General features: G+C 48.4%; 12 protein-coding genes; 7 read left to right on the plus strand and 5 right to left on the minus strand.

Moving 5' to 3' along the window:
- Positions 1 to 838: 838 nt before the first annotated feature.
- FFUJ_10696 (related to hydroxylase) lies at positions 839 to 2,300 on the plus strand (the record flags this gene model as incomplete). XM_023569509.1 has 5 exons in its annotated part: positions 839 to 1,140; positions 1,193 to 1,380; positions 1,448 to 1,455; positions 1,505 to 2,139; positions 2,189 to 2,300. The coding sequence occupies 5 exons, from the start codon at positions 839 to 841 to the stop codon at positions 2,298 to 2,300; spliced, it is 1,245 nt and encodes a 414-aa protein (XP_023437212.1).
- Positions 2,301 to 3,154: 854 nt separating this feature from the next.
- Positions 3,155 to 4,734, plus strand: FFUJ_10697 (uncharacterized protein; the record flags this gene model as incomplete). XM_023569510.1 has 2 exons in its annotated part: positions 3,155 to 3,455; positions 3,503 to 4,734. 2 exons carry the CDS (start codon positions 3,155 to 3,157, stop codon positions 4,732 to 4,734), a joined length of 1,533 nt encoding a protein of 510 aa, XP_023436716.1.
- A 1,202-nt stretch (positions 4,735 to 5,936) lies between these two features.
- On the plus strand, positions 5,937 to 7,071 carry FFUJ_10698 (probable pectate lyase; the record flags this gene model as incomplete). XM_023569511.1 has 2 exons in its annotated part: positions 5,937 to 6,216; positions 6,266 to 7,071. The coding sequence occupies 2 exons, from the start codon at positions 5,937 to 5,939 to the stop codon at positions 7,069 to 7,071; spliced, it is 1,086 nt and encodes a 361-aa protein (XP_023436717.1).
- A 1,076-nt stretch (positions 7,072 to 8,147) lies between these two features.
- FFUJ_10699 (related to DFG5 protein) lies at positions 8,148 to 9,584 on the plus strand (the record flags this gene model as incomplete). XM_023569512.1 has 3 exons in its annotated part: positions 8,148 to 8,724; positions 8,772 to 9,025; positions 9,078 to 9,584. The coding sequence occupies 3 exons, from the start codon at positions 8,148 to 8,150 to the stop codon at positions 9,582 to 9,584; spliced, it is 1,338 nt and encodes a 445-aa protein (XP_023436718.1).
- Positions 9,585 to 10,375: 791 nt separating this feature from the next.
- On the minus strand, positions 10,376 to 10,699 carry FFUJ_10700 (uncharacterized protein; the record flags this gene model as incomplete). The annotated part of the gene is made up of 1 exon (XM_023569513.1): positions 10,376 to 10,699. One exon carries the CDS (start codon positions 10,697 to 10,699, stop codon positions 10,376 to 10,378), a length of 324 nt encoding a protein of 107 aa, XP_023436719.1.
- A 1,540-nt stretch (positions 10,700 to 12,239) lies between these two features.
- FFUJ_10701 (TCR1-like protein) lies at positions 12,240 to 13,944 on the minus strand (the record flags this gene model as incomplete). XM_023569514.1 has 2 exons in its annotated part: positions 12,240 to 13,495; positions 13,548 to 13,944. 2 exons carry the CDS (start codon positions 13,942 to 13,944, stop codon positions 12,240 to 12,242), a joined length of 1,653 nt encoding a protein of 550 aa, XP_023436720.1.
- Positions 13,945 to 16,484: 2,540 nt separating this feature from the next.
- Positions 16,485 to 19,974, minus strand: FFUJ_10702 (related to isoamyl alcohol oxidase; the record flags this gene model as incomplete). XM_023569515.1 has 8 exons in its annotated part: positions 16,485 to 16,909; positions 16,947 to 17,374; positions 17,463 to 17,880; positions 17,951 to 17,986; positions 18,159 to 18,650; positions 18,688 to 18,903; positions 19,000 to 19,454; positions 19,511 to 19,974. The coding sequence occupies 8 exons, from the start codon at positions 19,972 to 19,974 to the stop codon at positions 16,485 to 16,487; spliced, it is 2,934 nt and encodes a 977-aa protein (XP_023436721.1).
- A 661-nt stretch (positions 19,975 to 20,635) lies between these two features.
- FFUJ_10703 (related to 7-aminocholesterol resistance protein) lies at positions 20,636 to 21,506 on the plus strand (the record flags this gene model as incomplete). XM_023569516.1 has 2 exons in its annotated part: positions 20,636 to 20,807; positions 20,863 to 21,506. 2 exons carry the CDS (start codon positions 20,636 to 20,638, stop codon positions 21,504 to 21,506), a joined length of 816 nt encoding a protein of 271 aa, XP_023436722.1.
- Positions 21,507 to 22,041: 535 nt separating this feature from the next.
- Positions 22,042 to 22,455, plus strand: FFUJ_10704 (uncharacterized protein; the record flags this gene model as incomplete). The annotated part of the gene is made up of 1 exon (XM_023569517.1): positions 22,042 to 22,455. One exon carries the CDS (start codon positions 22,042 to 22,044, stop codon positions 22,453 to 22,455), a length of 414 nt encoding a protein of 137 aa, XP_023436723.1.
- A 735-nt stretch (positions 22,456 to 23,190) lies between these two features.
- FFUJ_10705 (uncharacterized protein) lies at positions 23,191 to 23,556 on the minus strand (the record flags this gene model as incomplete). Its single annotated transcript, XM_023569519.1, has 1 exon — positions 23,191 to 23,556. The coding sequence occupies one exon, from the start codon at positions 23,554 to 23,556 to the stop codon at positions 23,191 to 23,193; it is 366 nt and encodes a 121-aa protein (XP_023436724.1).
- A 277-nt stretch (positions 23,557 to 23,833) lies between these two features.
- On the minus strand, positions 23,834 to 25,162 carry FFUJ_10706 (uncharacterized protein; the record flags this gene model as incomplete). XM_023569520.1 has 3 exons in its annotated part: positions 23,834 to 24,726; positions 24,808 to 24,934; positions 25,157 to 25,162. 3 exons carry the CDS (start codon positions 25,160 to 25,162, stop codon positions 23,834 to 23,836), a joined length of 1,026 nt encoding a protein of 341 aa, XP_023437231.1.
- A 269-nt stretch (positions 25,163 to 25,431) lies between these two features.
- FFUJ_10707 (related to reductases) lies at positions 25,432 to 26,454 on the plus strand (the record flags this gene model as incomplete). The annotated part of the gene is made up of 1 exon (XM_023569521.1): positions 25,432 to 26,454. The coding sequence occupies one exon, from the start codon at positions 25,432 to 25,434 to the stop codon at positions 26,452 to 26,454; it is 1,023 nt and encodes a 340-aa protein (XP_023436725.1).
- Positions 26,455 to 27,086: the final 632 nt, after the last annotated feature.

Consider the following 27,086-nt stretch of genomic DNA (forward strand, 5'->3'; position numbering starts at 1 on the left):
CGGGTACCGGCACGTCTAGCTGATCAGTTACAGCGTTATCGATGGCATCTAAGAGGACCCTTGACGTCAGTTGCGTTGGGGGAGTTATGCGTGACCCCAAATTCCCCGAATTCTGTGGTTGAACCTTGATCCGGGGCCTCCACGGGGGAATAAACATGGAGATTAGCTATGCATAGAAACTAACAAACCCGAGGAGATGACTTTATCAGTAGAAAAAGGATTCAAATGCCGAAGGAAACTTCTCAGCGCGCATGGCTGAGCACAATTGATATCCACTACAAGGGCCAATGAATTGGCCGCCGTCATCGGATGCACCCTGAAAATGTTTGTTATGAGACGCGTGTGCGCCGAACGAGAAAGACAACAAGCAATACTTTCAGAAAACTGCTGAATGGAGAGTTTTCGAGTGGCAATAAGAGTGTCAGGTTCACTTTTGAATTGGCAATTCTTCACATCTTAGTCAATATAACTCATTCTGGGATTGCTACCAACCAACAGACTTTGTGGTTAGCTAGAAATGTTCGTCTCCGTTCATCATTCGTCTCATCTAGTAAGACATTACGCTATGTGCTCGAGTAAAACTATACTAAAGAGACGAGAATCAAGAGGAAATGGAAGCAATCTCGATAAACGGAACACCTCTGCTTTGGCTTCCCGATTATTACGCCGCAGCCTTATCTAAATAATCAAGGTAACTAACTACCCTGGACGAGTATGAGGCCTGGTACTGGTGGATACTCATAAGGTGCGCATTAGGCAGGCCCTGAATTGTTGGGACATTGTCAGCTCAACCAACAGCTTTTCCAAACAACTCATGACTCCAGCAATCACAGTCACCATGGCTGACAAACGTCCCTTCAGAGTTGTGATTGTCGGCGCGAGTGTCACGGGGCTTAGCCTGGCAAACATGCTCCTGGCCAATGGCATCGACTTTCTGGTGCTGGAGGCTTATCCCACTGTAGCGCCTCAGGTCGGGGCTAGCATCGGGCTACTACCTCATGGAAATCGCATCCTAGACCAGCTCGGCTTATATGAAAGAGTCATGGGAATCGCGCCTCCCATACAGACTTTCAATTTCCGAGACACGAATGGTCAAATTCTAGCCTGTCATCGAGAGATGGATAAGCGCATTATCGAGAGGTCAGTACGTTCACGTATCTTGAACCTTCCTTGACTGACTCTACAGCTGAAGGCATGGATACCCCATGGTCTTCCTCGACAGGCAGATGCTTCTCAAAGTGCTTTACAACAGTATAAGGGATAAGACAAAAGTCTTGACACACAAGCGAGTTGTCAGGACTGATTTGGTCAATGGGGGAGTTCATGCAGTCACATCAGACGGAACGATTATTGCTGGTGACATTCTTGTTGGAGCAGATGGTGTGCACAGTAGAGTATGTCTATAAGCAGTGGCACTTTGACAGGATCATCACTCTGGGTGACTCAGCGCACAAGGTAAGTCCCAAAGAATGCATGATGTAAACCAGTCTGACACTTGTCACAGTTCCATCCGGTGGATGGCCAAGGTGGCAACGCTGCTATTGAGAGCGCGGCTCTACTGACGAACAACCTCGTGAATGCACTCAAACGGAGCCCTTCAGGACGTCTCACCACCGTCCAAGTCGAGTCCATGTTCGCAGATGTCCAATCTCGGCGCAAGCCCAGGCTGGCACTCAACCATCGTTACTCACATAACCGCGCGAACACGGAAGCACTTGATACGCCTCTGAAGAAGCTTATGACGATCCATCTGCTTCCGCTGGTAGATGAGCAAGTCGTCACTCTTGGCTATTGCTCTCAACATCCTGGTGGGGAAATGCTGGATATGCTTCCAGTGCATCACCATGAGAACTTGACACCATACAAACAGGAACTGCTTTGCGAGCCAACGTCAAGAGGCAGCATACAATGGGTACTAGTGGTGACGTATGTGGTCTTCACAGTTATCGCAGCCTCTGCAGGCAAATACGGTCCTAATCCAACCGATGGATCTGTTCCGCATGACCACTGGATCGACAAGGCTTCGATATTGAGTCTCGAGGCTCTAAAGGTCAACGCATTTGGCCATTCCATCCAACCCATCGTCATTGTCATGGTTGAAGGCTATCGCGGAAGAAACGAACTCACGCCTCTTGGACTGTAAGAAATCTTTACTTGGATGAACAACATGAGTACTTATCGTGTCTAGACCTGCCTTGTGGCTCATGATCATTCAATGCGCCGGAATCGGAGTCGCCATGCCGTTATACTATCTTTTCTACACCTTGATATCGGATATCGATTTTACTGGTGGTCTCTGAGAAGATTCGTTCCTCTACGATACGCCAGACATGCTCTTTCCGCGTACGTTATGTCAGAAGCAATTCATTTCGGCCTTGTCTTGTCAACAACGCATCTGCCTAAGTGGATGCAAGCCGCCAAGTCATTTTGGCCCCTACTGGTTCCCGTATTCGTCGGAATGTTGGGATCTTTTGGCAGCCATCAAACTGCATTGCATCCGAGCAAAACACTAAAACCTGAACTAAAATTTCTGCAAAGAATATACCTGATTGCTGGACTTTTCGGCACTTTATGTCATTGGTTTGCCATCATGCAAGCCACTCCCAAAGCTGACCTCAACATGATACTCAACTTTTGTCGGCCGGCGTCAATCGATGAATCACTCCATATACTAGTAAAACGACATGCTGGAGCGTGCATGTACTTCTTAGCATCATATGTGTGGACATTTCAAGCTGTCTGGGATTTGAACAGAGTTGGCCAAGCCAACATGAACCTGTTCTCTGCATCACTCTGGATCTTGCTGGCGCTTGTGAGTTTTGGACCCGGTGCAAGCGTTGCTGGTGTTTGGTAATAAGAGAACATGCTATGTCACGGACAAGCTTCCAGAAAAAGCAAGCGGCCAAAAGTACTCAGTTTCATGATGGCGACGCCGTCAAGACTAGGGCCTCTAGAATAACTTCTAGTTGAGGTCTAAGGTATCTGATAAGATAATCTCTTATCGCACGTGCCTGCATGCTGATGGGGTTGATAGCGGTCTTTGGTCGAACTGCCCATCGAAGATAATGTTAAAGCCTCAGCAGGTATCTCAGTTCGCAAAATAAAATGATGAACTCAAGACAATAATACACTCAATTTCACTCAATCACAGAACATGGAGGAGCACGCGCGTCGGCCCAGTTCTATGCCGGCGCGGCCTGGATCTCGCAAACGCGTCGCGCCGATAATCTCCGTGCTAACCCTATGCCTCTTCGTCAACCTGTCAATGAGCCTCTATCAACTCCCCTCAAATCGATTGATTGAGAGGCGCCTTTGTATAGACTACTACTACCAGAATGATCCGTCGCAGATCCAGCCCGATGGCAGCGTTGATGAGAAGCTATGCAAGATTCGAGAGATAGAAAAAGACCTAGGTTGGATTCAGGGCGTGATGGAGACGCTCTGGGTCGCTGGAGGTAAGTCACTCATGTGCTCGATAGTACGTAACCTGCTAATGATGAAGACTTTATCATGACTATACCCCTCAGCTTTCTGGCTGAGAAATGGGGCCGTCGGGTAATCCTCAGACTCAACCTTCTTTCGCGTTCTTTCATGCTGCTATGGGCTATCATGGTTGGAGCTTTCGATACCCTACTCCCAATCAAGGCCATCGTGGTCGGCCCGGTGCTCTCAGTCCTTGGTGGAGACTGCGTCTTCAACTCTCTTACCTACGGCCTTGTCTCGAATTTAACGGACGACCATGTTCAACGAGCTATCTACTTCGGATACATGAGCTCAGTGTCTTATGTCGTAGCCTTACTTGGGCCTGCACTAGCTTCATCTACCATGACTATATCGCTATGGCTACCGTTCTGGCTCGGCATATTCTTGCTGTCATTGGCTGTACCTAGCATACAGATGCTACCTACGCAGGGAAACACAGACATGGGAACCGATGGTGATGATGAGAGCCAACATGAACCCCTCCTCTCATCCCCTCGTATCAAAGCCCAATCGCATCATGAGACACTACTTCAGTCTGTTATTGACCGCCTTCAGACGATCAAAACCATCATCGTCAGCCACCCAAAGAACTTTAGCTTGTTGCTGTTCAGCTTTGTACTCACATCCCTTGCGAGCTCAGACACAAAGCTTCTTGTTCAGTATATATCTGCACGTTACAAGTGGACATTTGCTTCCGCCGGCTATCTCTTATCTGGAAAAGCAATCGTCAACTTCACGTTACTCACCATCGTTATTCCCAAGCTTTTGCGATCTGCACGCCAGGTGCGACAAGAAGATGCAGCTGAGGTAGCGGATAAGTCAAATATCCGAAACGCTATGTACTGCCTCGTTGCATCTGTATTCGGCGCGTTGGGGATCGCCATTGCGAGTGAGATTTGGATATTAATCCCCTCTATGTTTATCTACGCTCTTGGTTCTGCCCTTCCTATCTTCACTCTATCACTCCTTAAATCACCTGTCATCTCGCCGCCTCATTCTCGCGACTCGTCAGATCCTGAACCTCACATTTTCTCTATTGTGATGCTGGTAAAGACTGTTGGTTCACTTTTTGGGGCGCCTTTGATGGCGGCGCTCTGGGTACGCGGTCTCGGGATTGGCGGCATGGCTCTCGGTATGCCGTTCTTCGTCAGCCAGGCGTGTTATGCTGTGGCCATTTGGGTTTTCGTAAACATAGAGGTAGACCGTGATGTGCTGGCTGCTGCCGAGCGGAGGAGACGCAACCGGGACTAGAGCTCAGGAAATGCCAAAAGTCAATTCGCTGCCAAAGGTGGCACGTTTGCGATCTTCTAGCCCTGTCGAACTGCTTTGAAAACTCAACAAGAATGGCTGGACAAGGCTGGCATGGTGGGTACGAGAAACAGCCATGGTTAAGTTTCAGAACATTCAACCACATGAATTGTTGCCTCAGGTTATTTCTGGATGAAAGGGCTCATTAAGTTGCAAGGTTCAGCATGTTTCTGGAGCTGATATTCGCGTCCCTGAACTTCCTGAGACATGCAGTCATCCACCAATATCACCGCAGCCGCCCTCAATAGTCATGACCCGGACCAGGATCTTGCCTCAAATACTACGTAGATCAGTCTAATGTCCGGAAATAGATGGATACACAAAGCAGAATGCTGTGAAATCCGCGTATAGAAGTTGGCTGCCATGCAAGTGAGATTCAGCGCCATGTTCAATTCTATCTGCCAGCAAAACAACTCATATATCACCTAAAGTTGCTACAAAGCCTGTAATGCAATGACTATAAAATAGACTGAAAAGAAGCTTTTTACTGCAATTATAAGCATAACAAGCTCGTCAAGTAAAGTTCAGCGAAGTACGCCAGAGGTAAGATCGCGCGGTTAAGCTTAACCCTAGTCAGGGGTCACGTTTCAGCATCGGGGGTTTCTTCAAAAACTAACCAGTGATCGACGCGTCGTCTCATTTGCCTGCAGGGGTCCTTCTCAAAACATTCCCTTCTGATAGGCGGCAATATTCGTGTTTGAAACGAGCGGCATGGGTTGTATCAATTAAGAATTTTGCCATGTCAAACGGTGGGTTGTTTCAGGCAAAATGATCCACCTATCCACCTATCTTCAGAACGACAAGGCGAGTTCGGGAATGTGGGCAATCTGATCAACGAAAACTTGGCTTCTGGGGCCATCTGGGGTGTATGTCACTGAGTTAACGAATGATTCCCGGCAAGTGACAAAGCTATAAGTTTCCAAGACATCTCCTCCTTTGAACCTTCTTTTTGTTCTGTGTCTCGTCATCACTTTCGTTGCATTATATTTCACTCTTTCGACAAGCTGTGCTTGGTCATTCTTTATTTGTCTTAACCATTCCTAAAGTATTTACTGGTTTGATACCATTTCTGTCTTTCAACTCATCTTTCTTCACCTACCAAGCATTCTTTCGTACCAATCATAAAAATGCAGTACCGTGTGATCATGGCGGCCACGCTGGCCATTGGTGCTTATGCCGCTCCCGCTCCTCTCATTACTGGAGCTCCATCCCTCTCCCGCCGTCAGGATAGCGAGGGTGGCTCCGGTGGTTCTGGTGGAAGCAGTGTTCTCGATGCTCCCATGACCATCGCTGCCGGCGAGTCATTCGACGGCGGCAATGCTATCTTCGACCGTGGTGTTTCTTGCACTGGTCAGGAGGAGGGCGGTGACTCTGATGCCGTCTTTATCCTCGAGAAGGGTGCCACTCTTTCTAACGTCCGCATTGGTAAGTTCAGCCGGTCGTTCTTATTACCTGCCAGTCCTAACTGTTACAGGTCCCAACCAGATTGAGGGTGTTCACTGCAACGGTGGCTGCACTCTCAACAATGTTGTCTGGGACGCCGTCTGCGAGGATGCTTTCTCTATCAAGAAGCAGGAAGATGGGGAGACCACTACCATCAACGGTGGCGGCGCTACCGGCGCCGAGGACAAGGTCATCCAGCACAACGGTGGAGGTACCGTCATCATCAAGGACTTCGAGGTCTCTGACTTTGGTAAGCTCTACCGCAGCTGCGGTAACTGCAAGGAGATGCCCGCCCGCCACGTCGAGATCTCTGGTGGTTCTGCCAGCAACGGAAAGATCCTCGTCGGCATCAACCCCAACATGGGTGACACCGCCAAGATCTCCGGCATCCAGCTCACAAACGTTCCCAAGGAGTGCATCACTTTCGAGGGTGTCACTGACGGCAGTGAGCCCAAGGAGGTTGGCACCTGCGACTCCAATGCTGGCTCTGGTTCCGGCTCCGGCTCTGGAGACTCTACTGAGGCCCCTGCTACCCCTACTACTCCTGCCGATGGCTCTGAGACCCCTGCCGCATCTGAAGTTGCTGACCCTGTTGAGACCTCCAGCGATGGCTCTCAGGGTGACGACCAGTCCGGTGACGACCAGTCCGGCGACAACAATGATTCTGAGAACGATGATTCTGATGATGACAACAAGGACGACAACTCTGATGATGAGAACAAGGATGATCAGTCTGACAACGAGAACCAGGACCAAGACTCTGAGTCTGATAACCAGCAGGCCCAGCCTTCTCAACCCAACTTCAACTTTGGAAGCGGCGGCTTCGGTGGCTTCTAAGCGAGCCTTAGAAATGGGTTGGAGACATCGTACTATGTACCCAAATGCACCGGCCGGATGTACTTGACGGCGTCGACCGCAGCCAAAATCTTGTGTTCTTGTATCTATATAGTTAATACTTATGGGGTTAAGACAATCATTTAGGCGCTAACATTGCTTTACTGTTCTATGCGACATCATGTTCATGGTCACTGACGCTCGTCAACAGAGTTCCTGATCTAATTGCCACAAACAACCCAATAACTTCTTGAAAACATTTACTTGAGGGAACAGAAATACTCAGCAGTAACAGAACCCCAACCAGCATAAACTATTCCAAACAGAGTAGTCGCCGGAAACAACACGCTGCCAAGCAAGAAACGCGTATGACCTAACCTAATTCGTAGCGAAAACAGGATGAGAATGCGTGATTCGTATCCGATAACTATGCGAGACTTGCATGACTGCCAAAAAACACAGCTTTGCGAATTAAGCGGTGATCCAGGCCTGGGGCTGAGCTCAAAACTGGAACAACTCGCTTCAAGCGATCTCTTGTCGACTACCAATAGGCCAATAACGAATTCATCGCGCCGCTCCTGAAGGGCCAGTTTTGCAAGCGTCCTTGGTAATGCATTATTTGGTGGCATGTTCTTCCTTTGGCGGTAGGTCTCGGGTGACGTATTCGTCAACCCTCTTCATCCATTCCTGGGCATATCAAGCATGCTCACACCCTCTTGATCAAGACTGTTCGGAAATCGACAATATTTCAATCACAATAATTCTCTATACTGCAGACATTGAAGAAATAAATGCTCAAATTTGTATGTCTTGGTAAACATCTGACATAAGCAAATCTGGGTCGTAATTTGGAAACTCACGATGCTATTGGGTCAACATAGCCCCGAAGGATTCAGTCCAAGCGGTGGGTAATGACTTCGCTCATTTCGCTAGCCCAACTGCGCCTTTTGCTCGGCTCACGCTGCCTAGCGCGTTACAATTTTGTCTGGTGATAAAAACTTTGCGTCAGCCCGGTTCCCAAAGTTGTAGTGACCTTATCGATCTTCTCCACACTCGTTTCTTGTTTCCGTCGTAATACAATGGGTGCACTCCAGAAAGCTACTGGTCTTGTGCTATTTTTGTCACAGTTTGCGTCTGTCCAGTGTATGAAGCTGGACAGCAAGGATGGTATCTTAGATGCGTCCAAGGGTCTTGCTGGGGATCTCATCAGTTTCTACAAGGGCAATGAAACTGGTCAGACTCCTGGTCTTCTGCCCGAAAAAAGAATGGGAACAGATGGGTATTATTGGTATCAGTCGGGTGCTTTCATGGGTTCCTTTGTGGACTATTGGCAATTGACAGGCGACAAAACCTACAACAAACTCGTTACGGAGGGCATACAATGGCAGGTTGGCAAGGGAAAGGACTTCATGCCAGCCAACAACACAGCAAGCATGGGTAACGATGACCAGTCCATTTGGGCATTTGCTGCCCTCACAGCCGCCGAGTATGGCTATCCCGAACCCTCCGAGGGTCAACCTCAGTGGCTTGACCTTGCCATTGCGGTCTGGGAAGAGCAACGCGCAAGATGGGACACAGAAGTTGAGCAGAAGAACTGCAATGGCGGGCTTCGATGGCAAATCATGATGACCAATGCTGGCTTCGATTACAAGTCGAGTATGTTACCCCGTCAAATTCAGTCTGCAAGTCACTAACCTTTCTAGCACTTGCCAATGTTCTCTTCTTCAATCTTGGTGCTCGTCTCGCCAGGCTCACATCCAACGACACTTACGCCGACTATGCCTCAAAGACCTGGGACTGGCTCGAGACCAGTGAGCTCATCGACAAGGAGACCTGGGCAGTCTATGATGGTGCTCAAGCTACAAAGGCTACCAAGAACTGCTCAAACATCAACCAGATCCAGTGGTCTGCCAATTCGGCAGGGCTGACCATGGGTGCTGCATTTATGTACAACTTTGTAAGTACCTAATTGGATGCTAAAATGGTTTCATACTGACTGATATCTCCAGACCGAAGGATCAGACGAGTGGAGGAAACGCACCGAGAACCTCGCATCAGCAACCTTGAAGACATTCTTCAAAAAGAATGGAGACTTCAACGAGGTCGCGTGTGAGAATAGCAAAGGAAAATGCCCTCGCGACATAGTCATGTACAAGGGCTTCACGCACCGATGGCTTGCAGTGGCCACCCAGGTCGCTCCCTTCACAGCCAATTCCATACTCCCTGTCCTTCGAAAGTCGGCAGAGGGCCTGAAGGCAGAGGGAAACGGCGGCGATGCCATGGAACAGACGTTCTCCAACTTTGTCGTTGTTTCCAACCTGTTGATCGATGATTCTTCTGCTCCTGGTCATCAGAATGAGACCAGCAAGACAGAGGAATCCCCCTCTTCGACCTCTAGCCCTGCTTCCAAGTCATCGTCTGCTGAGGCTGAGGGTAACTCTGCCGTGAAGCTTGCGGGCTCAGGCAGCTTCCTAGCTTTCTCCGTTCTCATGATGGCCTCCCAATGGATCCTATAGAGTCATAGCTGAGTAGGCTTGGAATTTGACCTGATAATTGCTTGAATGATGGGAGTTCACGCATATTAGAGATTTGTGGCATGAGAAAGAAAGTACAGGACATTTGAAAGACACACTCGTATAATGATCGTTAACCTGGTTGGACAGCCTTAATTCCAACTTAGAGTAAGGCAACATAATCGACTCGGAGCCAAATTTAGGTTCCGGTGGAGTCCGACGATAGCTTCTAGGCTTTAGGCCCGCATCGGAGGCTAAGTGGGCCTCAAGGAACTTTCCGAAGGTCCGGTGGAATAGAGACCGAAGTCTACCGAAGCTTGGGGTTGGTGGTGGATCATTGCGCGTTGGAGGTCATCCCAGCATCTAGTTTCTATTCATGGCGACAGGCATTCAGAATTGACAGGTTATTGATCATTATATACAATTGCTAGAACCATCAACGCCTAGTAATCAGATCCGGGTTATGTACAAATCGAGGAAAAGCCATTACTCTGCTCGGTCAATCGCAGGTGCTTTCCTTGCTAAAATCCAATGATCCCTCATAGCTCGTTCCAAGATTCATTCTTTCAGAGATCTCAATACGATGCTGGTATATACAAATTTCTGCGAATATTTCTTCTCATTTCAGGAAGAGACTGGGTATCCGTGGTGTAGTAATGGTATATGGGGCGTGGTGGAACGTTTCATATCGTCATTCGGTGGGATTAATCCCGACGCGATGGTTAGGACACTCATCTAGAAAATGACAATGCCTTGTTTGTGGTGGTGTGTGCGGTGTTATGGCCACTGCTTATCTACTGTCGGCCAGTAGGGATGGAGATGCCAGACCAGCGAGGGGCGGATGAAGGCTCAAAAACGTTGGTGCCCAGAGGAGGGTCACGGCTGGTAGTGGTAGAGGAGATGCTGGGTGTCTGAGTGACGATCGTGGAAGTCTCGGAAACGTTGATACGGTTGCCCCAGAATTTATCCATGATGGGATCGTGGACAGCAGAGTCACGAGTGTTGGAAAGGTTGCGGCTGGGCTCGGTGGTGCTCAGTTGTCGAACCTGGGTAAGTCCACGCAGAGCACGAGGAGCAATGCGAACACCGCGGGAGAGAGTCTGGATGGAAGAGCTCATGATGAAAGTGTTGGAGATTAGAGTGAGTAGATGGATTTTCTGATCAGATAAGAGATGACTTGGAGTACAGAAACTGGGGAATCCGGACTTCTTTCAATCTACTTATATCCTTCTCGGGCTGGTCCCCGGGCTGAGGGTGCTTCGGCTCGGATGAAGGGAATGCGCCTGGAAAAGGCAATTCCCCGCAACAAAACTCCCCGCACTATCACCGGTTCACTCCGCATTTACCCCAAAGTGGTCTGACATTTAACCTGGAACCCGATGTCGGTAGTTTTTTGCCAAGGGCGATGGAAGAGTGACATGTCTGTCTATACAATGAACCTACAGGCTGAGGTACAGAGACTTCGTGGGCCTGCTTCTGGATATCTTGCCTCGTGATTGTCTGCCCATGTCCACCCCAGGTTCTGGCAACGTCAGGCCATCCGATAATGCAACAATACCACGCGTATATCTCCCTGGCCATTGGTATTAAGGCAGGTCATTGATTTTACCCTCGCTTTTGGTTTTATGACCGATACTCGTCAGTAGATGCGCGACTATGACTCTTCGCGAAAAGAAGAGACGTTTTACTGGGCCATCCAGACAGTTGCTCAGATATAGTGATTATCAGTTGCTATGCTCGCCGGTGAATCGAGTCGTGGTTGTTCAACTAAAGATGGTGGGTGTGATTCTGTGCCGTGCCGCTGAACTTATCCAGCCAATGCCCTTGCACGGCGGGTTCGCCGGGCGGATGATTCGCTGCTTATAGAAGGTTCATCTCCCCTTTTCTCTTGAGTGAGCAGTGCAGCCATTAATGCCATTCACCTAGAAGTTGTTCTTACAGCGATGATATTTGAGGATTATCACAGAACTCAACTTGATGTGTCGTTGAGATGTCATAAGCTTTAACTATCAATCAATCAAAGAACTCAGGGAGACAGCTAATAACGCGAGACGGTATGATCATACTATATTGGCTACACTGGATTGCAGAAGAAGCACTTGGCCCCCCAAGCTAACATAAGGACAAAGAAAATCGAGCTCTAGCATAAAGACTTTGTTGAGTAGTTGCTTGCAGATAAAGCAATTTTGGATTGCATCATTACCTTCCAGATCATGGAACTGATACCTTGCGCCTTGGAAACTATTGTTCACCCCGAAAAGCAGAAACGGAAAAGCGAAACGAAATCATGAGAAATTTGCAAGTGGCATAGAAAAAAGTGCCTCAGCTTCATGCCGATCAATGAAGGTTGGCGCATACGATACTTCAAATATGGAAGTCGTTGTTATCAAAGGAGAGGATTACATAGCCCACGGTTTTCGGTGGGCGTTGCGAAGGATCGTGTTCGATGTTGTGCATCGTTGTGGGTGAAAAGGGTCGCCTCCAAAGGCGTCTCGAGAGTGCCAAATATTCCTGCTCGCTTATCGTTGTCGAGGTTGGTTATGGCGCTGCTTCCTTTCGTTCATACCTAATGATTGCTATACTCCGTCGTTCCCTTAGCTAAGAGGATCGTCTTTGGTAATCGTCTGAGTCCAGCGTTTCTGTGACATTCATAGTCTTTTATGATAAAGAATTCCTGCCACGTCGACCACGGCGAGATTCATTGGTGACTGTCTTGGTAAGGGCGTTATCCACCATGACATCGTCCCTCTTAATACTTCTTCGTGGAATCCAGAAAAGCTGGACTGCTCCGATAACAGCTACAACAACACAGCTGAACCACGCTGACACGGAACCTGAAAGAGCATAGAAAACTCCAGCTAGGGGCGGCGCAACAGTACGTGCCAAACAGGCACCAGACATAGCCAGGCCATTGACTCGGCCAAGCACCTGAGGAGATGGCGTAGCATCCTTGATAAGAATGAGAGTAACAGGTGCCACTATCAACCCGCAGAAGCTCTGCATTAACAACGATGCGTATATTCCGAAAGAAACGAAGGGTTCGCCAAATGCAGAGAGGAAAGGCATGAGCATGTAGGAAGCAGGATACAAGATAATCATGCTCACAAAGGAATGCCATACTCCAACGCGGCTAACAAACACGGGGAAGATGACGGCCTGGATAAAGAGACCCAATACTCCGTTCACTGCGAGATATACGCCGACATCGTGTACGGTGTAACCAAGACCACCGATCCAGTCGATAGCTCCGCGTTTCTCAGAAGGACCGTCGAGCAAATACGTGGCGAGAAGGCTGCTTGCAGCCATCTGGTGATACGAGAAGATAAGCAGTGCGACGATGAGCATCATAATCGTCTTGTTGAACGTTCGTTCACCGGACTTGGCCTGCTCGTCCTCCTGCTCCTCGTTAGGGGGCGTGAGAAGATCCTGAGGAAGGACAATGGAGTGCACAGTTCCGAAAGAAGAGCGGCGGAGGTCGATAAAGTCGTGCTCAACTGCCATTCCAAGACTGGACTCTGCGAAGCGAGGTCGTGATCGGCTGGTGGAGGGAGACATGTGCCGACGGCTCCGAGAAACGGAGGTGCGGACGGCAGAGCGTCGGAGAGGCGTGCGCTCATCGATAGATTCGAGGTCGTCTATGGCAGGGACTTCTTGGTAGTTGATAACGCCATTCTCGCCCTCGGACCCGGGCTTAACAAGGGTCTCCTCGAGGAGGAAAAGTCCCTGGATGACGGCGATGGCCACCACGGCCACTGAAACAAGGTTAGGAAGCAGATAAGGGTATCGTCCAAACAGTCCATCCTCGGAAAAGACAGAAGGGTAAAACTTGGCGGGTTGAGCAAGGAAACCTCCCATCGCGGATCCGATGATACCGCCAAGAGTCCAGACGAAAGGCTGCACGGCGTAAGCCTTGGCTGCGAGAAAGTTAGCATCTCTGCGAAAATTGTGGCTCAAAGAGAAACTTACGCTCATGCTCAGGCAACTTCACCATCTCAGCAACCATAGTCTGCATCACCGACACGTTTCCGTTCAGTGCGCCTCCGACAAACCTTGCCAAAAGAGCAACCCAATAGCTCTTGGCCAAACCGAAGATGAGACTCGACAAAGCCACGCCAACAAGTCCAAACAGAACAACAGGCTTTCGCCCGACGCGATCCGAAAGAATACCCCATCCCATCGAGGTCAACGCCTCAGCGACCGCATACGCCGAGACGAGCAGTCCCGCATAGAGAGAAGCATCTTTCTCAGCAATGCCCAAATCCTTGACCATCACAAACGTGTAGGCCAGAATGGAATTGAAGGCAATCGGCTCCGAAAAGCGACATATTGCTGCAGTCGTGGTTAGCGCTCGTGAGATTATCATGGTGAGGGGAGGGGAGGGGCCGTCAGCTATGGCGGTGAGTGAGAGGCGCGCATACCGAGAATTAGAAGTTGCCTCGTGGGGAAAGCATTAGGATCTTTGTCTTTCCTTGCTCTCAAATTCATGATATTTACAGCGAATCTTGGGTTTCCTTTCTTCTTCTCTTGAGGAATAGACGGTCTGAGAGCAAGGGCGTCAAGTTGCTGGACCTGAAAGTGAAGAGAGAGTCCAAGGAAGAGAGAAAGAAAAAACTCTTTTGGCGGGCCTCATGACTCTCAAGTAGGTAGCCTAACAGAAAATCCACGGCCGCTGAACCAGTGCGCTTATGGTACTACGGCCCGCAAACCGACTCGGTGCAACGCTACGCTACTGTAACCCCCCACGCAAGCTTTGCAGCGTTGCCACCCCCCGGTCAATGTAATTCACGACATGCAATGTTTATCACTTGGCAAACGAGGGGAAATGATCCTGGTCCACGGAGAATCTCTGCTAATACTGCGGATATACTCTGCGCATCATCATTATCGGTCCATGCAAGACATGTGCTAATGGAATGGCCGTTGGCCGAGATTGAATGCCTCTGCGCATTCCCCCCGCTCATTACTCAAGATCCCGATAGCCTAGCACCAACACGAACCACTCACTGTCAGAATTTGCTTCTGTTTAAGCTTTGAGCTTGACTTGTCGCTGGTGTTTTCTTGACCGCTCGGTTCATGGTCGGATGACAATACAGTAGCCTATGTTACCAAAATGCGGATGATCAGTGGCAAGCCCTCACCGTGAACGTGTGTTTGCCACCAACGGGAGGCCAAAGTGATGCTAAACCGCATGCTCCAGCTGTCAAATTACCAAACAAACTCTAACAACCATGGCGGAGCCTGCACAAAACGACGACATATCGCATACAATTTCATCACAGTACTGATTCACTATCAACTGAGACCAATCAAGATTTTTGTCTCACAGCACCCAGATCTTCCGTCGCACACCGTTCTTCTGCCAAGTGACGACCCGCCCATCTTTCATGTGTGGCGAAACGGAAATCGTTCAACCCGCTAACGTCTAGTGGGAGGCGAGCCAATCGACACCGAGTTTTCACAGCTATCATGCGGGCACAATGAGGCTGAAAACGGCAAAGACGATTTCATGCAACAAGACGATGTGGTATCGGTAGATGACAGATCGGATCCAGATCTCTACCGTTTCTCTTAGCTTCCCTATTGAGGCCTGAGCTTACTCTGACCTGCAGGCTTCTTTTCACTGCACGGGCCCAGGATACCCGCAATATCGTCACGAGAGATAAGCACGATTAGGCGCTGAATCCCAGGAATTGACGGTTATATGCAGAGTAATACATCCGGACCAATAAATCGTATTCTGTGAATTATCGGGGAGCCTCAAAGGCTTATGATAGCACAGCATTAGTGCATAAATACGATACTCTCGTGAGCTTGCCAGCTTGGTACTGTTCCCCACTCGCTCACCGGTCTCTTTAGTTCCTGGTGGTTGGAGACTGGCGCTTCAGCCTTGACAGCGAAAGTCGGTAATTGAGCGGTGCTTGTTTTACAACGCATGATCCAGCTTCTGTCCATGGTATAATCCTTGATGATGCGCGAATATGATACAAGGTGCCGAAGTCATATTACGGGTACTTGGGTACCGTTCCCGTGCGACAGAAGACATGAGACCGTGAATTTCTCAATATGTTCGCTGAAACAAAGCATACAAATGGAAATATGCTCGTGGAAACAAAGAATGGTGCACCAAGGACTGATGCCAATGAGCTGTGATATTGTGTCCGCCGGTGTATCGTCTCTAATGTCACATTTCGGAGCAAAGCTTCCTAGCCACGACGATTTCTGTTTTTTGTCAAACACTGGTTAATCACCCAGGCATGTAGCTGACCCTTTATGCTCATCAAACAAATTGCTTTTGCTCCATGTGCGACATATCATCTCGAAAACCGGACTGCTGATTCATTATATACGTCTGTATCACGTCGCTAGCAAATACGTTCGGTAGCACGAGCTTCGTATTGACCATACCCCTGCAATGTCTCAGTATTTTATGCACGGGGAAACAAGCATCCGCAGTGGAAACGTGGTTTTGAAGACTCATTGGGCTAAGTCTTATCGTCATAGAAGGTGAAACAAGCACGGCACAATGTCTTGGGTTGTTCAGCCGTTCCGTTGGTTTCACTTGTAATTTCCTACTCACTGACTTGTCCCTGTATCATATTGTGCGTGTTGCCCTGGTGATTCATCAGAGCGGCATCATCGAGATCTTCACAGTAAGTATCCGTTCACTGAAATGAGCTTGCCTCTACATGCTGTGTCACCGTTGTTCCAGAAACGGAGGATATTCGAGTCGAGGGCACACTGGTTTGGGAGCAGGAAGGGTCCACTTGATTCATAGAGCAGCATAAATATCGATAGCTAATTTAGCGGATTTCGACAACAAAGGAGCAGTAATGGTAGACAATGACTATCGCGAAAGACGAATGATACTACATATGGGTCTTCCATTTTGGACCGTCCGCAAGGCTAGGCAAATTTGGTTCTGGGACGCTCCTGGAGTTCCCCGTCCAGTATAATATCAACCTTCTCGTTGTAAAAGCAGACCAGTCGTGCAATCGCTGCGCTCTCGAGAGTTGGGTGGTTATAGTACCAGACCAGGTTCTCAAAGGTCTTTCCGTCGATGACAATGTTATAGTATTCGGCCTCGCCTTTATACGGACACTTGGATCTGACAGGGCTTTTCGACAGGACAGATTGATCAACAGCAGACAATGGAAGGTAGTAACGAGTCGGCAAACCTGTCTCCAGGAGATGCATGGATGATGTAGCCTTCGCAACAGTTCTGCCGTTGACTTTGACTTCAATGGGACGCGTGGAGTGCAGGATGTCAACGCGTTTGAAGGGATCTTTCGCGTGGACGAAGATTGGTTCATCTTCTTCAAACCATTGATCTAACATCCGTCAGTAAAATATATCGTCAAGTCATACTCAAAAGCTTGCCTATACTGCGAAACTCAATCCGCACCATATCAGAAAGTGCCCCAAGGGTCACATCTTGAAAGAAGCGCACAATATTGTCCACCTTTGCCTCCTTGATACTATCATGAGCTGGGATCACGAGTTGAGCTATCGCGGCCCTCTCTTTGAGCTCCACCGATATGTTCTTCTTGTCGACCAGCTTCGCGTTCTTCACATCGACCACCGGCACATAGATAGTGGGGAAACTGTCATGTTCCCAGACATAGACTCCGTGAGTAGTATCCACAATAGTGGTATGGTTGTGAACAGCCCGCAAGCGGCGGGATGTCTGCAACGTCTTGCGGGGACCATGTTCGATCAGGCTCTGAGCGAGCTCAATAAGACCGGAGGCACTACTCATGCTGTAATATAACTTGATATGTTTATTTTTCGAGGTTCTGCGTTTTTTAAATTAAGATATGGTAGTTTCAAAGGATGTTGGAGGAAAACAAGTACCCCGCTCAATGACGCAGACAATATTCATACACTGGTCTTGATTTATAATCATCGCTGCAGGAGACCAACTCGAATATGAGAGTGTCTATAACATTGAAATAGTTGCTGTCCTTGCCCGAGGTTTTTAAATACTCCATGGGGCGTATTTCTTCCGAGTTTGACGTGAACGTATTTCTAGCTTTACATAGTGATACTTGAAATTCGGCCTGATATACTAAACACTCTCCGGTACATGGGCACAAGCTAACTGGTAGAACGAAATTATGTATTTCAAGCAGTGATACTTCTTCTTGTGTTCTTTTAAGTTGGTGATTTGCCCATTCCGGAACCAGCCATGAACAAGTTGAGCAGCCGGTAGTGGATGACTGACACAGGCATGATGCATCTACGGAATCCATGTGATGGCCACTACGTTGCAGGGAGGACAGCTTTGAATCCTCGGGATTCACTGTAGAAGATGTTAAATCAGAAGTATTGTTGATCGATTGACTGACAGCTACAAAGGCTCAGCTACTCACGCTTCAAATCATCTTGACCCTTCACGGAGCTGCGCACTATGACTAAGTTTGATCATCTCATGAGGGTTCAACATTCATCAAAACCCTCCAAGACGTTATTCCCGGAGCTAACTTCATATTAACAGGTATGCCTTCATCGAAACAATACCTAAGAGTCATTACCTGCCGCAACAACAGTTAGAGCAGCAAGCATCTTAACTCCTTCTACAAAGCTTGCCCGTGTCTAGACTATAGTCCCAAGCATCACTTCCTACTCCGGATAAAACCCAAGGACTCTCAGTAGGGTCATACTTCTCTTTCACTCTCAACAGACGAGAATAAAATGCTCCATAGAAATCCTTCTTAAAAGACGGATTATAAGGATTTGCCTCGTTCATGTACGCTCCAGTATCTGGCGCCCATTCCTGCCAGAGTTTCTCCTTGGAGTCATTCAGCTCACGTGCTCCTTTCTCCAGGGTCTCCGTCGGTGTTAGGGTAGTGTCGAGAGTCAAACTGTAACTCATTGCATGGAGATAGGTTGATCGCCATGCTGGTAAAAGCGCGCCTCGCATGCTTCTTGGCGTTTTAGCAGGACCTGGTCCACCTTGCAAACCGATCACAGCCATACCGGATCCCTCCGGGTCTGAGTTTGTGATCATTCGCTTGAGATAGCTAATCAGCGTCTTCTGTTTCACATGTTTCTCGGCGACCGAGGAGTCGACTGGATGGCATAGAATAAGCTCCGGCCTGGTTTGAACCTCCAGCGTTCAAGGCTTCGAAGAACCCCTTGTAGGTAGGATGGACAGTTGTGTTGGAAGCAACGATAGATAGGATGCTATGATCGTTACCAGTGAAAGTATAAATCCTATCGATGGCCATCTGAACCAACTTTTCGGTGTCTGTCTTTGACTTGTTGAAGGCATAAAACCCCTGGCTGATGCTGACCCCGGCTTTGTGATTGCCTTGTACTACCGCTGCACCGGCCTAGCCGGTATCCATAAGATCAGGGAGTAGGCGCAATAATTCTGAGAAAGCGTCCCAGCTCCCTCCATATGCGACTGTGGTGTTACCACGTGGAGATATAGTGAAACTGGTTTCGATGACACTTGGTGTTGGATAGGCTTTCAGCACGTATTCAGTAACGATACCATATTGTCCCGCGCCACCCCCTCGAATGGCCCAGAGCAGGTCCTGATTCTGAGTGGCATCGGCAGTGAGTATGTGACCCTGAGTCGTTACAACTCTCACTTTGTACATGTTGTCAACAGCCAAACCGAAAGTACTGGACAATGGGCCATGACCACCGCCTTGGATGTGCCCTCCCAAGCCAACTGTCGCATCATTGCCACTCACAATGACGTGATCGTACTTGAGGGCATGACCGACTGCATCACCGTAAGTGAGCCCGCTTGCAACGATGAGCACGGTGTCTGTCTTATTGGTCCCAGGTACTCTCCAGCCCGAATCGAACTCGACCTGTAGCATGTGACGAGTCCAGATGGACAGAGAGTGTGCACCACTAGATCTATAAGAATAGTATTAGCGAGAGCCGAATACTTTGAGGCGACAAGAAATACAAACCTTCCGGATAGATCATGACCGGTCCCCTTAACGATGCGGATATTTCGCCCCGATGCCCATTTGACAGCGAGAGCGATCTGTTCGTCGCTTGTCGCATTCACAACATAACTTGGATATCCACCGAGATGGCAACCAGCCGTTTTGTTGTAACCTGGAGCCCCAGGAGGTATACAGGAATTGTTGGCGTACAATAGGGATGAAATCGACTCGGGAAGATTGGCACGGAAAGTAGACTGAGTCCAGTTGGCCTCAACAATGTTGCAATTCAACGGTGCGTTAAACGGATTTGTTTTGTAACAGGAAGATGGGCGTGTCTTGATTAGACTGCCACTAATAGAGTCGTTCAACGCCGCCCACTCAGCGTCAATAGGCCAAGTAGCATCAAAGGGTGAAAGTTTGCATCTTCGCGTCGCCGTTGAGGAAGCAAGAGCTGCTGAGCATAAAAGAAGCGCAAGCAAACGCATGATTTCTATTTAGTTGATGGAATGCTGAAACCAGTGTACAACTATTTCTTGTTTGATGTACCTCTTCGCCGCAATCGGCTCTTTTATAGCCATTTCAGCCTCGCTTGGCAAGGAACACAAAGTTCCGGGGCCCTCGGACGCAACGGAGAGGTTGCCTATTCTGGCTTTTTCGTATATCCATCTCCTTTTTCGCATTCTAATCCAAGGGCCTTGCATGTCTGTGTATGGTCTGTCTCATGTTCTTGGTATACCTCCTACGTCATGTGGGCTCAACAAATCATGATTATCCACTCCCGGTCTCTCCTTTCCAAGCGCCGTCAGCAAATTATTCTTTTCGGGAAGGACACGTCACGATTTTAATCTGCTTTAACTCTCAACGTTATTCATTGGATGGAGTCCGTGAAACTACCGCCGGAGAAACCGAGAGGGTCCGGCTTTAGGGGGACTGTAGCCAATCGCTGGTTATTCGCACAGCTAGACCAAATTGCACTCCGCTCCTCAGGACCTTTGTCGAGAATGTGTGTGCCAGCTTGCAACTAGTTACAATATCAGTGCGAAAGCTCGTTCTAGAGCATCAGCTATAAGATGACAGAATCGCACCTTGCATTTCACCCTCTCCATTCTTGCCTGAACTCCTCTAATCCGGCCTCCTTTCACAATCATGGGTTTAGTCCAGTTCGAGGATGGAAAGGTCCTCTATTACCCATATACACCTTCGACTGCAGCTGGCTATGGCTTCATGGCATGCTTTGCCATTGTCACATGCGTACACATCGTCCGTGTCGTGCAGACCAAAAGGCGTTTTTTTATCCCCATGATCCTTGGTGGTATATGTACGCCTTGGCGCTCCGTCGTCAACACCGCAACTCTTGCTGACTGTCCCTTTAGGCGAGACATTTGGATATTATGGTCGCGCTTGGGCCGGTCAGCTACCCAACTCGCCCAGGCCATTCATGTTGCAACTCATGCTCATTCTTGTCGCACCGGTGTTTATCTGTGCTACCATATACGTCACGCTAGGGCGACTAAAACACCGTGTTCTCGGCCGACCTAATCGAAAATGCAACATAACAGTACTATTTATTCTTACCGATATCGTGGCTTTCTGCTCCCAGATCGGCGGTGGTCTCGTCCAAGTTACCGGCAATCTTGACCTCATGAAGATTGGAGACCATGTGATTCTAGGCGGCCTTGTCTTTCAACTGGTAGTTTTGACTATTTATCTAGGCATGGTCTACAAGTTTTTGAGGGAAGCTAAAAGACGGCATGATATAAATGGTCCTCGGTGGGAGCCTTTCACAGCAGCGTTGGCTGGAACGGTTGTAGCAGTCTGGATTCGAAATCTGGTTCGTGCAATCGAATTCATGCAAGGGTTCCATGGTTTCATCAGCGAAAATGAAGCCATGCTATATACCTTTGACGCCTTGCTGATGTTACTGGTTATGGTGGCATTCATTCCATTCTACAATAGTAGTAGTATAGTGTCGCAGCACGTCAAGGGAGGATGGGATGCTATCGAGTTAGGTCCTTAATGGGGCAGCACCAAGATAAATATGATTTTCAAAGGACCTTCTGAGATACTTTAAAGCGAAGCCCTAAATCTCAAAACTGCACATATTACTCCTAATGCTTCCGTTGGCCATTGAAGAAAATCAGAATAGTCGTGTGGTATAAACTTATCTCTACAGTCCATATTGCAGTACGGAATACCTGGGTGCCGCATCTAATCGTTGTATGCTGTCCCAGTCCTCGCGTTACGACAAAATCTGAGGCATGTGTCAATGATCTAGCGCTGCAACAATTTACGATCCTTGAGACTTATGCAGTGAGATTTTAGCAGCTACAAAAGGAGGCTTTGCTTCAAGTGATGATCCTCTTTTGAGGCGGAGTCAAGCGTAGGCAGACAAGCGGCATGACTCAGCTGACTGTAAACACCTTAGACAAGCAGGATATCACAAATAAACGAATACATATTTCTTGCCTCCATCCTACGCAGTGTTTTAAAGTATCAACATTGAATTATTGCAAGTCTCAAAACCAAAGACCCAGCCAACAAAAGCCTTGACCATGACAACCGAAAAGAGATTCACCGGCTCTCGCATCAACGTCAAATCCATCGAAACCCCCTCCAGCGCAGAATGGCGTGTCCGCTTGTCAGGCCCAAATATGAGAAACCTCATGAATGGCCATCGTCCGCAGGACATGGACGATAAATGGATGTGTATGACGACTGGGCCTGCGGAGCAGGGATTGATTCGGGTACGCATGTGCAGAAGTTGGTCAAATCAAGAAATCATCGCCCTCATAGGACGCGTCGGAAGTGATGACGAAGCAATTATCGCTGAGGAAGGCGGAGAGATTCTGGCGATTATGTGGCCTACGCCCAAAGAAGACGAGTATGATCCTTTTGATGAGGAGGGTGCGAAGAAGTTTGCCATTGGGTTCTGTCGACACTTTATGAATTGTGAGCTTGAAGGTTGATGGGTATATGAGGGCGAACAATGGTTTCTGCCAATTTTCAAGTTTTGACATGGTGTTCTCGCGTTGGATTTCTTTGGTCGGTATGTAAAATAGCTCATGAAGGAACGCCGATATTCCAATTTACCAAGATCGTTTTTTTCTCCACGGCCATCTAATGTCTCGATGAAACAGCGCGTCGCTGCATCAGCTTGGCTGTCTGCGTCGTGGCTGACTGCATGTTCTACCCTCTCACTCAAGATCATCGTGTAGGGTCTCCTCTCGGTGGTGAAGGCATCCTTGCGGACGCAGCTCTGACCTCTAGCCTCTCCGTCGCTCGGCGATGAGTTTCTGCGACCGGGCGGGCTGTTACGGTATACGCTTGTTGATGGGGCTGCCGAAATTGAAACGGTTGGCGATTATTGACAAGCGGTGTCGAGTCCGCAGAACGGTTTGGGAAGAGGTCATCAATGGCTTCCATGAGATCCTCATAGAGGCCTTTGACAAAAGGCACGATACCGCACATTTTTTTGTAAGTCAAGGGTTTCTTAGGAGTAGTGCCGTGAATGTTGACTTTTTGGTGACGAGATTACGGTGAAAATAATCTGTGCAGAAATCACGTGCGCACGTGTAACAATGAGCAGGCTTTAACGCAGAATAACCTCAATAACGACTCATGGCCCAGATGTATTCTGAATGAAGACCTTCATTTTGATGAGCTTGATCGTTTTATATCGAAATAATAATATCCAATGCGCTCTACATCTTGGGTTTCCTGCCCGACTTCTCGAAATGGCCCGCCTCGCCAGTACTTCCCTCTCTGCTATCCTGCTCTTGAGCATTCTGACTGTTGGTATTCTTCTCTTTCTGTGTCATGTTCTGGTTTTCGAACGAGCCCGCATCGCGTTTTCCCGGTGCGCCCTTCAGCGAAGCCATGGCTCCGTCTGAGTGATCGGCGACTGGTGGATTGTTCTTATCGTGGTTGGGATCGGAGGACACTGGTGTCTTGACCTTGCCCGAGTTCATGCGGATAGTGTATAGGTTCAGCACAGTCCGGGATCGAAGCGCGGATGTGACGGTCGGGATGCGTCTGAAAGAGGAGAGGGTTTGGCGTGCGATGGTCATGGTTTCGAAGAACTGAGACGAGTAGAGGATGTATTTGAGGAGAATCTAGAATTTTTGTGAAAGCTGGGATGGCTGATGTGGAAATTAATGTTGAATGGTCGAAGAAGAAGAAGAAGAATCGTGGCTGTTTCATAGGTTGTTGCTGTAGCGAAAGTAATGACGACATTTCTGAAGCCGATATATCGTCAATCAAGGCAATGGTTGATGTCATTGATACATCAATTGACTTGAGCCTCGAGGTTCCACAAAATACTAAATCGAACTCCATGCCCTGTGTTCACTCCAGGTTTTCGACTTGTCCTGTGTTTTTCCTCTCAAATACCAATGGAACTTCACCTCTTAACCCTCTCCAATGATTAGTTGCCCTCACCAGCTCAGGACATCCTTCGACAGCCCATCCCCATCTTTCCAGAAATCGAGGCGTCACCTCCCAGCTTTCCATACGATGCGGTTCTCCCCAGAGAATCAAGCCACGCCGATCTGAAGCATAGTCACTAGATTTTCCTCTTGAGACAAGTCGCCGTCCTCTTGGCCCAGTGCCCTCTCCATATTTGTTGAACATGATGTCTTCCAGTAGATTTCCCATTATGTCAGTGACAAGTAGCCGGTGATTGAAATGATCATGGTGAGTGATGAGATTGTCTCTCATCTTCGGAAACGGAATGAAATCAATCCACGTTGCATGTACCCTTGTTGATTGCAGCGCTGTTGGACGAAGATGAGGAGGTACATTCAGGCCTGTCTCGACACAAATAGCATCGCGCTTCAAGCCAACCATTACATCCAGTTTCTCAGTCCGACCCTCTTCCAGTACAAGATGATCTGTCGCCTGTGAGAGGGTTACCTTATTCTGAAAGAGCCCTCGGAAAGCATTGTAGTTTATGAGATACAGAAGATGGTCCGAGAGAGGAGAGGCTCCGTCCGTCAATGCCCGTAGACGTTGATGCATGTCGAGCTGCTGGCTGTATAATTCAACATCTGCGCTACACAATGTGCCCTTGTATATATTGGTAAGAAACAGTTTCGGGTCTTGCTTAGTGATGGAGCATTCATCGTTGTCAGCTACGGCTTGGAGACCGAATTCATCCACCCTCCAGAGCTTGACTCCGATTGCCGGCCTTTGCTGTTTGGCACGGGTTTTGGCTGTGTCATCGTTGCTCAAGCGACTTCCTGCGTACAAAGGTTAGAGATGGCCAGGCCAGCTTCCAAGATAGGAAGTACTGTAATCGGAAATGTCCATCAACTACTTACGGCGAGCTCGTTGGTTAATCCTGTTCTGCAGCTTACGCCGCTGCTTTCTCTCAGCATCTTCCATAATCGATGGAGCACGACGGGCTTTGCTAAACTCCAGCAGTAGTGATGAATCATAAGGCCTGGGCTATAGCAAAAGTAGTAAAAATGTAAGCGTTGATCAAACTTCATGGTCGAATTGGGGTTTGTGGCGGATAAAGTCTCCATGTGAGCTGACGTGCCGAAGTGTGTCACGCTAATACGAATCGAGATAAAAAGTCATCCTCGGATGGTATCTGCTAAATCCGATCGCGAATATTCCTCGAATCCTTGCTATACGTTTCCTTTATTAGTTCCGATGGCCACTCACAACCATTTATGACTCCGCCCAAACAACGCGTAGTATGCATGGCGTACCTAGAATCCTTCGGTATTTCTCTTCTGGGTAACAATGTCATCAGGACTTGAAGAGCGACATGGCATGATGCTTGAGTTAACGGATTTCGGGCTGCGTACTGGGCCGCAACAAATTTACTATAAATTCAGGAGTCGCTGTAGTATCATACCAAAGTATCTTCAATTCAATCCAACATCGAATTCACTCCAAGAAACCCACTCCTCAAATTCAGTTCTCACAGCTTTAAGATGTCTCGTTACGCCTCTCTCTACACCAACCCTCAAGGCCCAGGTGACAGCCGGCCAACTGCTTTGCAGGTAGTGCAGGATGAGAAAATGCAGAACCAACTCGTTGGAAAGACAGCAGTCATCACTGGCGTGTCATCTGGTATCGGCATAGAAACCTCTCGGGCTCTTGCTGCTACAGGCATCAAACTCTTCCTGACCGCCCGAAACCTTGATAAGGCCAAGGAAGCTCTCGCTGATTTCTGGAACCCCAATCAGATGGAGCTTGTGCAACTTGAGCTGAGCTCCATGGATAGTGTTAGAGCTGCCGCAAAGACTATCCTCTCTAAGACCGACGAGCTCAGTATCTTCATTGCCAACGCTGGTGTCATGGCCGTCCCAAAGCTCACGACTACTGCCGATGGCTTTGAAGAGCAGTTTGCTACGAACCACTTATCTCACTTCCTCTTATTTGAGCTCCTCAAACCTAGCCTTCTCAAAGCTTCAACTGAGAAATTCCAGTCTCGCGTCGTTGTCGTGTCAGCTACTGCCCATCGCATGCAAGGCATACCCGCTTCGAACGACTACAATTACGAGACCAGTGGTGTCTCAGCTTATACGCCCTGGGAAGCATACGCTCGCTCCAAGACCGCCAATACCTACATGGCCAATGAGATTGAGCGTCGATATGGTTACAAGGGCATTCATGCGACTAGTGTTGCCCCAGGACTGGTTGCCTCCAATATTGGTCGTCATATTCCACAGGAAGTGATGGCAGGAGTTATTGGTGACAAATTGAATGAGATTCAGAGCCTTGAGCAAGCGGCTGCAAGTACTTTAGTCGCTGCTGTGGGCAGAGAATGGGAAGGAAGAGGAGGGGTTTACATCACCAACTGTAGTGCTACGGAACGGGGCGAAGATGACGGTGTTTCAACTTCTTACACGTATGTTTCTCACACTTATAACCCCAAGGATGAGCAGAGACTTTGGAATGACTCTCTAAAGATGGTGGAGAAGTGGAACAACCATAGCACAGAAGACATTTGAGATGGGTTTGCTGATCAGCTGTATACAAACTCCAACCAGCGCTACAATTTTCCTGGCTTCAGTCTATAGTTTTTTACAACTTTTCTCATACCATTCTGTCGCTTATATAGGATGGAATCACATCCAGGTATTCATACGACTTGTCAGTTGTCCTTAGTTCAAGTCAGTCCCGTCATGTTACAGCGTTGCAATCGTTGCATCATGAAATAGGATGATTGGAAAAGAATTTCCATGGGATAGCCTCATGTCCAACGCTTTTGGTGAAAAGCAGAGGAAAAATCATCGGCCTCCATATTTGCTGTCATGTGAAGACCCAATGCATCAAAAATCGGTGAAAGAAATTAAGGCAGTCAGTCAGTAGAAAGGTTCCAAAAATTCCTATACCGGCGAACCCAGCATAGAGAGATGGTAGCTTTATGAAAGAATAGGAGGCTTTCAATCAGCAAAATTCCTCTCTCAGCTTATTGCTTCACAGAGCAGGAAAAGACTCATGCACTAGGATGTATGAGGAAGAAGAAAAAGAAAGTGGAAGAAGGGGGGGGAGGGCGAGACTTTATACTCGTTCTTGTCAGGCCAACATGACAACCTTCAGGCAGTTATTCAAGCCACTGAAAGTATATAAGCGTAGTTGA

Source organism: Fusarium fujikuroi, chromosome FFUJ_chr10 (assembly GCF_900079805.1).
Source record: "Fusarium fujikuroi IMI 58289 draft genome, chromosome FFUJ_chr10".
NCBI classification, from domain to species: domain Eukaryota; kingdom Fungi; phylum Ascomycota; class Sordariomycetes; order Hypocreales; family Nectriaceae; genus Fusarium; species Fusarium fujikuroi.